General features: G+C 37.6%; 1 protein-coding gene across 1 annotated transcript; it reads left to right on the top strand.

Annotated features, from left to right (window-relative positions):
- The first annotated feature begins 4,322 nt into the window (after nt 1–4,322).
- LOC106978834 (actin-related protein 2/3 complex subunit 3-like) lies at nt 4,323–4,991 on the top strand. The gene is given in 2 exon segments (XM_053218891.1): nt 4,323–4,791; nt 4,794–4,991. Coding segments are annotated over 2 exon segments (576 nt in total). The 5' UTR covers nt 4,323–4,394; the 3' UTR covers nt 4,973–4,991.
- The last annotated feature ends 7,585 nt before the right edge of the window (nt 4,992–12,576 follow it).

A 12,576-nucleotide genomic window follows, 5' to 3' on the forward strand; every position in this document is an offset into this window, starting at 1 on the left:
TACACATTTTAGGGTTGTTTGTTCTAGCTCTGTGAAGAGTGCCGGTGTTATTTTGTTAGGGATTGTGTTGAACACGTAGATTGCCTTGGGTAGTATTGACATGTTAACAGTATTCTTCCAATCCATGAGCATGGAATATTTTTCCTTTGTTTGTGCGTGTCTTCTTCAATTTCTTTCATAAGTTTTCCATAGTTTTCAATGTATATATATTTCACCTCTTTGGTTTGGTTTATTCCTAGGTATTTTATGGGGTTTGGTGCAAATTGTAAATGGGATCGATTCCTTGATTTCTCTTTCTGCTGCTTCATTATTAGTGTATGGAAATGCAACCAATTTCTGTGCATTGATTTTATATCCTGTGACTCTGCTGAATTTATGGATCAGTTCTAGCAGTTTTTTGGTGCAATCTTTTGGGTTTTCCATATAGAGTATCCTGTTGTCTGTGAAGAGTGAAAGTTTGACTTCCTCCTTGCCAGTTTGGATGACTTTTATTCCTTTGTATTGTCTGATGGCTGAGGCTAAGACTTCTAATACTGTGTTGAGTAACAGTGGTGAGAGTGGACATCCCTGTTCTGTTCCTGACATTGGGGGGAAAGCTCTCAGGTTTTCCCCATTGAGGATGATATTAAAGTTGGGTCTTTCGCATATGGCTTTTACGATCTGGAGGCATGATCCTTCTATCCCTACTTTATTGAGGGTTTTTATCAATAAAGGGCACTGCGTTTTGTCAAATGCTTTCTCTGCATCTATGGAAAGGATTGTGTGGTTCTTATTCTTTGTTTTATTAATGTGATGTATCACATTGATTGATTTGCGGATATTGAACCAGTCCTGCATCCCAGATATAAATCCCACTTGATCGTGGTGAAGAATTCTTTTAATGTATTGTTGGATCTGGTTGGCTAGTACCTTATTGAGAATTTTTGCATCCATGTTCATTACAGAAATTGGTCTGTAGTTCTCCTCTTTAGTGAGGTCTTTGTCTGGTTTTGGAATCAAGACAATGCTGGTCTCATAGAATGAGTTTGGAAGTTTTCCTTCTGTTTCTATTTTTTGGAACAGCTTCAGAAGAATAGGTGTTAACTCTTCATTAAATGTTTGGTAGAATTCCCCTGGAAAGCCATCATCCCTGGACTCTTGTTTGTTGGGAGATTTTTAATAACTGAATCAATTTCTTTACTCATTATGAGTCTATTCAGATTTTCTATTTCTTCCTGTTTCAGTTTTGGTAGTTTATGTGGTTCTAGGAATTTGTCCATTTCTTCCAGATTGCCCAATTTATTGGCTTATAATTGCTCATAATATTCTCTTATTATTGTTTGTATTTCTGCAGTGGTGGTTGTAATCTCTCCTCTTTCATTCTTGATTTTATTTATTTGGGTCCTTTCCTTTTTCTTTTTGATCAGACTTGCTAGGGGTTTATCCATTTTGTTAATTCTTTCCAAGAACCAGCTCTTAGATTCATTGATCTGTTTTACTGGGTTTTGGGGTTTTTTGGGGGGGGGGATTCTATATTGTTTATTTCTGCTCTAATTTTTATTATTTCTCTTCTTCTGCTGGCTTTGGGGTTTCTTTGCTGCTCTGTTTCTAGTTCCTTTAGGTGTGAGGTTAGATCCTGTATTTGGTATTTTTCTTGCTTCTTGAGAGATTCCTGGATTGCAATGTGTTTTCCTCTTAGGACTGCCTTTGCTGCATCCCAAATGGTTTGGACTGTCATGTTTCGTTTTCATTTACTTCCATATATTTTAAAATTTCCTGGTTGACCCATTAATTCTTCAGTAGGATGTTAATTTCCATGTATTTGCAAGCTTTCCAAATTTTTTCTTGTGGTTGATTTCAAGTTTCATAGGGTTGTGATCTGAAAATATACATGGTATGATCTCAGTCCTTTTATATTTGTTGAAGGCTGTTTTGTGACCCAGTATGGGATCTGTTTTGAATAATATTCCATGTGCATTTGAGAAGAACGTGTATTCTGCTTTTGGATGAAAAGACCTGAATATATCTGTTAAGTCCATCTGATCCAATGTGTCATTCAGAGCCGTTATTTCCTTACTGATTTTCTGACGAGATGATCTATCCATTGTTGTAAGTGGAGCGTTAAAGTCTCCTACAATTACAGTATTGTTATGTATAGATTTATTTATGTTTGTGATTAATTGATTCATATATTTGTGTTCCTTCATGTTAGGAGCATAAACATTTACAATTGTTATCTCTTCTTGATGGATAGACACTTTAATGATGATATAATGCCCTTTTTCATCTCTTGTTACAGTCTTTGTTTTAAAATCTAGTTTGTCTGATATAAGTATGGCTATTCCAGCTTTCTTTTGACTTCCAGTAGCATGATAGATGGCTCTCTATCCCTTCACTTTCAATCTGCAGGTGTCCTCAGGTCTAAAATTTGTCTTTTATAGGCAACATATAGATTGCTTTTGGTTGGGGCATTTAGTCCATTCGCGTTCAGAGTGATTATTGAAAGATACGGATTTAGTGTCATTGTGTTATCTGTAGGTTTCATGCTTGTGGTGATGTCTCTGGTCCTTTGTAGTCTTTGCTGCTTTCCACTCCCAGAATCCCCCTTGGGATCTCCCACAGGGCTCGTTCAGTAGTCATGCATTCCTTTAGGGTTTTTTTTTGTCTGGGAAACTTTTAATCTGTCCTTCTATTTTGAATGACAGTCTTGCTGGATAAAAGGATTCTTGGCTGCATATTTTTCCTATTCAGCGCATTGAATATTTCCTGCCACTCTCTTCTGGCCTGCCAAGTTTCAGTGGACAGGTCTGCTACTACCTTTATGTGTTTACCTTTGTAGGTTATGGCCTGTTTGTCCCTAGCTGCTTTCAGAATTCTCTCTTTATCTTTGTATTTCAACCTCCAACTCTTGATTTTGGCTCAGGTCATGATCTCAGCATCATCGTGAGCTACTTGTCAGGCACAGTGCTGAGTGTGGAGCCTGCTTGGGATTCTTTCTCTCCCTCTTTCTCTGCCCCTCCCCCACTCGTGTACACTCTCTCTCTCAAAAATAAATAAATAGACTTTTAAAAAAGAAAATATAGAATTTTATAAATAGGTAACATTATAAAAGTGATCAAGTAGCAAGTTTCAATCATATGCATTAGGGTGAAGGACTCCCATTATTTTCAGTGTTATTAAGGGGACTACAGTCCTACAAATAGAAATGATTAAGGAAGAAAAGGCAGGAGTGTGTAGTTGCCATGAACTTGCACTAATATTCAAGAAATCATGGTTGAGGTGGTCATTGCTTTAAAACCACTGGATCCTGGGGGCACCTGGGTGACTCGGTTAAATGGCCAACTCTTGATCTCCGCTTAGGTCATGATCTCACAATTGTGAGATCAAGCCCCAACTCGGAGCTCTATGTGCAGCATGGAGCCTGCTCGAGATTCTCTCTCTCCCTCTCCCTCTGCTCCTCCTCCACTCATGTGTGTGCTCTCTCGCTCTCTCTCAAAAAAAAAAAAAAAAAAAGAAAAGAAGAAGAATCATGAGAAGAGTAATTATTTCTCCAAATTAAAGAAACATTAAAATCCCAGAGGCACTACATCACAAATACAGAGTTGTCAAACCTCAGGAACTCAAATGGTCCTACATGAGAATTGGTTTCCCTGATCAACCAAACAGTGGTGAAATAAGAGCAGTATGTCTTTTTTGCTAAACTGATTTCACTTTTATTTATCACCAAAATCTTTGTATTTCAGTAACAAGAAAGGAGATCAGTTCATGTTTACCTCTTCATAATAAATGCATAAGATAAAGTTTGAAAAAATAACTTAAAACCCAAACATAGCGATCAGAGTCGTAAATTTTCTTCCTAATGAAATGTGTTCTGGCATATCCATAAATGGAAGGGGTAGAGGAATTTGTTAAATGAATATGAACTAATTTGTAGAGAAAAGATAAATGGACCTAAATAGTCTTTCTCCTCACAAATTTTTGGGAGATAGTGTTCTTAAACAAACAGAAGAGACATCTATCATCATCACTTTGTTTTCTTTATTTTTAATTAGTTGCAACCTTACTTCCAGTGTCCTGTGATTTGAAATTTCCTAACTGTTAGGGCACAAGCTTAAGTGCTGATGCCATTAATTTGAAATCTGTGAAATTAAAACTGGGACAAGAAAGGTTTCGTGAGAAAATACTGTGGATATCGTATAGTACTATGAGGTTAAACTTGCTTTGTAAAACAATTTTTTGAACAAAGAACCTTATTTCCCAATAAAGAATCTAAGTTTTCTTAATTACACAAATTATAGAAGACACTTATTAAATAATAGTTTTAGTTGACTCATGGAGAGACGTCAACTGAGTAATTAAGAACCAGACCTGATGCCCAACCTCCTCCTGTAGGTTGAAACCCAGGCGGTGCCCAGATGCCTGCTTACCACTCTTCTCTCGTGGACCCTGACACCAAACTCATTGGAAACATGGCACTGTTGCCTATCAGAAGTCAGTTCAAAGGACCTGCCCCTGGAGAGACAAAAGATACAGATACTGTAGATGAAACCATTTATTACTTCAAAGCCAATGTCTTCTTCCAAAACTATGAGATTAAGAATGAAGCTGATAGAATCTTGATATATATAACTGTCTGCATTTCTGAGTGTCTAAAGAAACTCCAAAAGTGCAATTCCAAAATCCAAAGTGAGAAAGAAATATATATGCTGGGATTCACTAATTTTCCCACTCCTGGAGAGCCTGGTTTTCCACTTAATGCAATTTATGCCAAACCTGCAAACAAACAGGATGATGAGATGATGAGGGCCTATTTTGGCAGCTGAAACAAGAGACTTGACTGAGACTTTGTGAGAAAGTATTGGACCCTCGGCACGTGGTGGATTTGCTTGTGAAGAGACAGTTCATGAACGAGAGTCTTTCAGGACCTGGACAACAAAAGGAGCCTGGGCAGACACTTTTCCACAGCCATGGGCAGCATTTTACAGCAAGATGAACACATTTCTTTGCCTTTATTTGATAAAGTTTTTTACAGAAGAGGTGTGTCTTCGCTTGAAGAGCCCTTTATCAATAATTTGGGTGGGGGAGGGAAGAATGGATTGTCGAAGGGTAATTGGAAATTTTCTGCAGTATTGAATTGGTGCTTAATAAGAACAAGTAATAATAAAGAAATTTCTGACATTCCAAAAAAATAAATAAAGACCAGACCTGAAATGTGCCCTTTCAAGATGAGTATGAATATGAATTAGTAAGGTTTTAGTTTAAAATGAGTCGATAATATAATAATATATACCTTCTGAATTGATATAGGAAATAAATGAAAGCCATTTTATTCTGAGAAATGAATGGTCACAGTGCACAGCAGAGAAAATAGTCCTCTGAGCTGTGGGAGATGGTTAGAGCTGGATGGCTCATCAGAGGCTACCAGAAACTTCCCTATTACACCCAATTTGCCCGCTTCCACCACCTGCCTAGGACCCTACCCGGGCACTGATTCTAAGTCTGGGGAAGTTTTTCACACTTATCTGGGTGGACACATAGGGTGACCTGTGCACACTGGAAGAATCTGCACAGTTTAAATATTTTTGTAATATTTTTTTACTGTTTATTTTAGAGACAGAGAGACAGAGCACAAGCGGGGTCAGGGCAGAGAGGGAGACAGAATCTGAAACAAGCTCCAGCCTCTGAGCTGTCAGCGCAGAGCCCAATGTGGGGCTCGAACTCACAATCTGTGAGATCATGACTTGAGCCAAAGTTGGACACTCAACCGACTGAGCCACCCAGGCGCCCCAAGAATCTGCACAGTTTAAAGGCAAGGATGTCATTAGCTCATCTTTCTACAGGCCTGTCATCTCAGTGTCTATAGAAAGGTGACAGGGACAGGATGGGGGAGGGCAGAACCATGAGGTCCCCAGTGGAAACATTTTCCCTGTCTCTTAACTCTACTTGATTCTCTCCTGGGAAGAGCTGAGCTCAAAACTTTCCCAATCACTTCCCTTGCCACATCGGCGTGGAGAGATCAGAAGAGAACACAATCATGGTAGAACTTACTAAGTTTTCTCATTTCAATCTTAAAATCAAGTTAGTACAGTCTCACGTCAGACTTTGTAATACCACTACTTTGGTAAGAGATTCCTTGCACCTCCCGTGAGTTCAGAGTGGCTAGTGGCTGTGAGCATCCTGTCTCTACAGTGTGATGGACACCCTCGTCCCTAGGTCGATTCTCAGATGAAACTCATGGTTTCCAGGTAGCATTGCTCATGCATCCCATGATTTCCATGCTTCATACAAGTCCTCAACTTAAATTAGGTATAAAAATATCCCTCATGGCAACAGGTGAAGGCAGCAAAACCCATTTGGAGCCGATTTGTTTTCATTTTCCAGGAATCCCTGCAGTGGCCCCACACTGGGTTATAAACATGCATCCCCTGCATATTGGTGACCCCAGATTTTTGGGGGGATGGAACAGGTGCCTGCAAAGAGCTGGGAACCTTCTGCATTCTGTGACTGAGGTACTGAGAAATCCAGGTTCTGATCCGTCTGAGACCACCGGTGAGAAACACATCATGATGGAACAGTGTGGTGCTGACCAGAGGGTTTTCTGGCAGTAAAGCCATTGCACACTTTCATAAGGACATCCCTGGAAAAGCAGAATCCTTCCACGATATGATCTTGAGTGATTCTCACATTTTTTCCACAATTAAATTCATTAGAAAGGGAATCAGAAAGAAGACAAAAGTTTCTGTACATTCAAAGAAGTTTAAAGAGAGGAAAATAAGATGCTCTGGGCTGGGCGGGGGGGGGGGGGGGGGCGGGGGGGCGGATACATTCCTACCCAGACTAAATGTAGACCATTGCTATTTAGTAAATCAAGGTTTCATTTAAAAAGTGCCCTAAACGTTAACAGGTCTTTCATGGATGTGGACTAATCCAGACCATGTAGGATCCACCCTCAGGTCTGCATTTGTGCCCTGATCAGAAATATGGAAACTTGGGGCGCCTGGGTGGCTGTCAGTTGAATGGCCAACTCTTGATGTCAGTTCAGATCATGATCCCAGGTTCGTGGGATTGAGCCCCACAGCAGGCTATGCACTGAGTGTAGAGCCTGCTTAAGACTTTTTTCCCTCTCTCTCTCTCCCTCTACCCCTCTCCCTATCTCATGCACTCTCTCGCTCTCTCTCTCAAAAAAAATTTGTTAAATAGGGAAGTGTTCTCTGTGACTGCTAAGCAGACATTCCAAGCAAGAGTGGAAAGCTGTGTGTGGGGGGGAGGGGGGGTGGTGATCACAGATGCCAACGGCCGAGGTCTCTCCTCCAGTAGTGTCAGGTGAGCATCAGCTAGCAAATACATCCGCCAACTAAGTTTGGCTTTTTTGTGGACATGCTTTCAATTTTCTCGGATAAATGCGCACGTAGAATTGCTGAGTAAAAGGGTGTTCGTTTGACTCCGCAAGAAACTGCAAAAACTTTCCAAGTGTCACTCATTGTACCATTTTGTGTTCTTCCCAGAAATATGTGAGACTTCTAGTTGATTAACATCCTTGCCACATTTTTGTTGTTTGGTTCTTAACTTTAAATATCCCAGCGAATGTGTAGTGGAATATCACTGGAGTACTTACTGCAGTCTCTAAAGACGAAGTGAGCAATTCTTCCTGTGTTTATTTTGTGCTGTCTAGTGTTTATTGTCCAGACATCTTGCTTTGTGAAATGTCTGCTTATGTCTTTTGCCAGTGTTAATGGTTTGTTTATCTTTTTGTTATTGAGCTGTAGTTGTTAAAGAATCTGGATACAAGTATTTGGCTGATAAATATTGTTCACATATTTTCTTTCAGTATATGGCTTTCCTATTAATATTTGAAATTTTGACTTATGATAAATAAGAGTAGTCTTTGCAAAGTCTAATTATCATTTTTTTCTGTTATGGTAATTGCTTTCTGTGTCCTGAGAAATCTTTGCCTACACAACACTGCAAATATGGTCTGATGTTTTCTCCAAAAGACTTTTTAGTTCAGCTGATTTAGTTTTGAAGACTGTGACTATCCTGAGTTAATTTTCATCTGTAGTGTAAGGTTCTGGTCAATGTTTATTTTTCTTTTTTTCAAAAAAAATATTTTGTTTAATGTTTATTTACTTTTGAGAGAGAGAGAGAGAGAGAGAGAGAGAGAGAGAGAGAGAGAGAACACAAGTGGGGGAGGAGCAGAGAGAGAGGGAGACACAGAATCTGAAGCAGGCTCCAGGCTCTGAGCTGTCAGCCCAGAGCCCAACGTGGGGCTCGAACCCACGAACCGTGAGATCATGACCTGAGCCGAAGTCGGACGCTTAACCAACTGAGCCACCCAGGTGCCCCTCCATGTAGATTTTAGATGAAGCTTATTAATGTATGTGGAAAAGACTGCTAAGGTTATGATTGCATTGAATCTCTAAACTAATTTGAGAACAAAAATTTAGGCAATTTTGTGTCTTCTGATCTATGACTATGGTGTATCTCACCATTTATTTTGGTCTTTAAAAATATCTCTAAACAAGTTTTATAGATTTCAGTGTATAGATTTTCCAGGTTTCGTTAAAATAATTCCTAAGTATGTCATCTTTCTTTAATGGCACTTTCAAAGGTTATGATTTTTTATATGTATTGCTGGATTCTGTGTTCTAAATTATTTTTATGATTTTTTTGCCTATAGTCATGAGGAATTTTGTTTCTGTTTTTTTGTTTGTTTGTTTGTTTGTTTGGAATGTTCTTGGTTTTGTATCAAGGTAATGCTTGCCTTAAATAAAACAAGATGAGAATGTGCCCTACTCTTCTATTTTCTGGAAGATATTTTATTACATTTGCATTATTTCTTCCTTAAATATTTGGTATGGTTAACCACTAACTGCATCTTAGAGGAATTTTCCTTCGTGGGAATGTTTTCATTGTTAATTCAATTCCTTTGATAGCCATGGGCTAGTCAACTTATACATTTCTTCTCGAGTGACCTGTGGTAATTTGTGTTTTTAAAAACATTTGTCCATTTGTTTTAAAGTTGTCAAATCTGTCACAATAAAATTTTTCCAGCTAGTCTCTAAATTAGTTTTTTAAAACAAGTTTATTGGGGCACCTGGCTGGCTCAGTCAGAAGAGCACACAACTCTTGATCTCAGGGTCTTGAGTTCAAGCCCCATGTTAGGTGCAGAGATTACTAAAAAAAAATAAAGAACACTTTAAAGGAAGTTTATTGATTTTCATAGTGGCTGAATCAATTTACATCCCCACTAAGAGTGTACAAAGGTTCCCTTTCCTACACATCCTGACAACACTTATTTCTCATCTTCTTGATGATAGCCATTCTAACAGGTGCGAGGGGATATTTTATTGTGGTTTTGATTGGCATTTCTCTGATGATGAGTGATGTTGAGTGTCCCAGGGGGAGGAATCTCATTTAGCACCTAGTTTAAGGCTGACTGGGAGCCAGACTCTCAGACAGCAGCTTTTAAAGTATGCAAATATATATAATCCTGTGAAGTCAACTATATACAGTCCTGTGCTATCTTCTTGTTGAGTATTAAGGATTCTTGTATGTTTCGGTTCCAAGTCCCTTTTTATGTTATTTGAAAATGGTGTGGCTTATTTTTCATTCACTTAACAGTATCATTCAGAGATCATAAGTGTTTAAGTTTGGTAAAGTCTAACTTAATTTTTTTTTCTTTTATGGATTACACTTTTGGTGTTGAATCTGAAACCTCATCACCAAACCCAAGGTCATCACATTTTCCCCTGTGTTGTATTCCCAAAGCTCTGTATTTTTTACTTATGTATTTAGGTCTGTGATCCATTTTCAGTTAATTTTTGTGAAGGTGTAAGGTCTGTGTCTAAATTAATTGTTGGCATATGAATGTCCACTTGTTCCTGTATCAAATTTTGAAAACACTGTTCTTTCTTCATTGGATTGCCTTGTTCCTTTGTCAAAAAAATCAGTCGGCTGTATTTTTGTTGGTCTCGTTCTGGGCTCCCAATTCTTTCCCATGAAACTATTTGTCAATTCTTTCACCATGCCATCATGATTATTTAGATTTATAGTAAGACTTGAAATTGGATAGTGTCGGCCTTAGTTCCTCTACAGTATTTTTATGTTTATTCTGGATCTTTTAAAAATTTCCATATAGGCTTTAGAATCAATTTGTCAATATCCACTAAGTACGTAGATGGGATTTTGACTGGGTTTATTTTGAATGGAAACATCAAGTTGGGAACAATTGGCATCTTGGCGATATTGAGTCTTCGTATCCATCCACCTGGACTCTTCATTTATTGAGATCTTCTCTGATTTGTTTTTATCAGTGTATTGTAGAATTTCTCAAATAGATCCTGTACATATATTTTCTAGATTTATACTTAAGTATCTCTTTCTTGTGTGCCAAGGTAATGTGGCTTTAATTTCAAATTTCATTGTTCATTGGTGATATATAGGGAAACCATTGACTTTTGTCTGTTAGCCCTGTATTCTTCAGTCATGCTTGAATCAGTTGTTAGTTATGGGAGGTTTTTTTGTTGATTCTGTGGCACGTTCTACTCAAACAATTCTGTCATCTGCAAAGACAATTTAGTTTCTTCCTTCCCAATCTGTATACCTTTTATTGCCTTTCCATGTATTTGTTATTTCGTGTTATTGCATTAGTTAGGATTTCTAGCATGATGCTGAATAGAAGTTGTGAAAGGAACATCTTACCTTATTCCTGATTGTACAGGGAAGACATCTAATTTCTCACCATTACTATGATGGTAACTGTATGTGTTTTGTAGCTGCTGTTTATCAGAAGGAAGAAGTATCCCTCTATTGCTACTTTGTTGAGAGCTTTTATCATGAATGGGTGTTGGAATTTGTCAAATGCTTTTCCTGCATCCATTGATACAGTTACATGTTGTTTTCCTCTGGCCTGTTGATATGATGGTTTGTGTTTATTGATTTTCTTTTCTTTTAAAAATTTTATTTAAATCCAAGTTAGTTAACATATAGTGTATTAATGGTTTCAGGAGTAGAATTTAGTGACTCATCACTTACGTATGACACCCAGCGCTCATCCCAACAAGTGCCATCCTTAGTGCCTGTCACCCATTTAGCCCATCCCCCCTGTTTCTCGATTTTCAAATGTGAACCAACTTTGCACACCTGGAATGAATCCCATTTGGTCATGGTGTATAAATCGTTTTACACATTGTTGGATTTGATTTGCTCATCTTTTCTTGAAGATTTTCGCATCTATATTTATAAGACGTATTGTTCTGTAGCTTCCTTTCTTATAATATCTTTATCTGGCTTTGGTATTAGGGTAATTCTGTCTCATAGAATGAGTTAGAAACTCTTCTCTCTGCTTTTATTTTCTGGAAGATATTGTGAAGAATTGGTATATACTGGTATAATTTCTTCCTTAAGTGTTTGGTAAAATTCACCAGTGAAATGATCCAGACCTGTCGCTTTCTTCTTTGTGGAGCATTTTAGTTATTGATTCAATTTATTTAATAGATGGGGACCCATTCAGATTATGTTTCTCTTCGTGTGGGTTTTGGTGGTTCCTGCCTTTGAAGGAATTAGTCCATTTCATTTCGGTTATCAAATTTACAAGTTTAGAGTTGTTCATAATATTCTTTTATATACCTAGATCAGTAGCGATGACTTCTCTTTCATTTATGGTAAGAGATTTATCAATTTTATCGATCATTTCAAAGAACCAGATTTTGGTTACATTGATTTTCTGTATTGATTTTTCTATTTCAATTTCATTTGATTTATGCTCTAACTTATTATTTCTGTACTTCTGCTTGCTTTGAGTTTAATTGGCTCATTATTTTCAAATTCCTTAAGATGGAACCTTAGATTATTGGTTTTTACATCTTTCTTCTTTTCCAATATATGCCTTCAGTGTTTTGAATTCCCCTGTTGGCACTTATTTCACTGCATACCACAAATTTTGATGAGTTGTATTTTCATTTTTGTTTAGTCCTATTTAACTTTTTGAGATTTCTATTTTGAACCATATGTTATTTACAAGTAGTTGTTTAATCTCCAAATAATTGGGAGTTTCCCACTATCTTTCTGCTATTGGCTTCTAGTTTAATTACATCAGAGCTCTGGAGCATGTATTGTATGACATCTCTTGTTAAAATTGATTGAGATGTGTTTAATGGGCCAGGATGTGCTCTGTCTTTGTGAATGTTCCATGTGAACTTGAGAGAATGTATACTCTGCCCTTGTTGAATAAAGTAGTCTATAGACATCGATTATGTGTAGTTGATTGTTGATGTTGCTGAGTTTAACTGTGTCCTTCTTATTTTCTGCTTTCTGGATTTGCCCATTTCTGATTGAAGGGCATCAAAGTCTCCAGTTATAATAATGGATTCATCTGTTTCTCTTCTCAGTTGTACCAATTATGGATCATATACATTGATGCCCTGTTGTTAGCCACACATACATTAAGGATCATTATGTCTTCTTGGAGTATTTTATAAAAATCAGTCAAGTGAAGGTGACTAATGTGTCATTCAAAACTTTGCTTTTCTTACTAATTTTTTTGGTCTTAAATAATTCTATGAATAACTGGAAAGTTAAAAAATCTGTAATTGTGGA

The sequence above is a fragment of the Acinonyx jubatus genome, chromosome A2 (assembly GCF_027475565.1).
Source record: "Acinonyx jubatus isolate Ajub_Pintada_27869175 chromosome A2, VMU_Ajub_asm_v1.0, whole genome shotgun sequence".
Lineage (NCBI taxonomy): Eukaryota > Metazoa > Chordata > Mammalia > Carnivora > Felidae > Acinonyx > Acinonyx jubatus.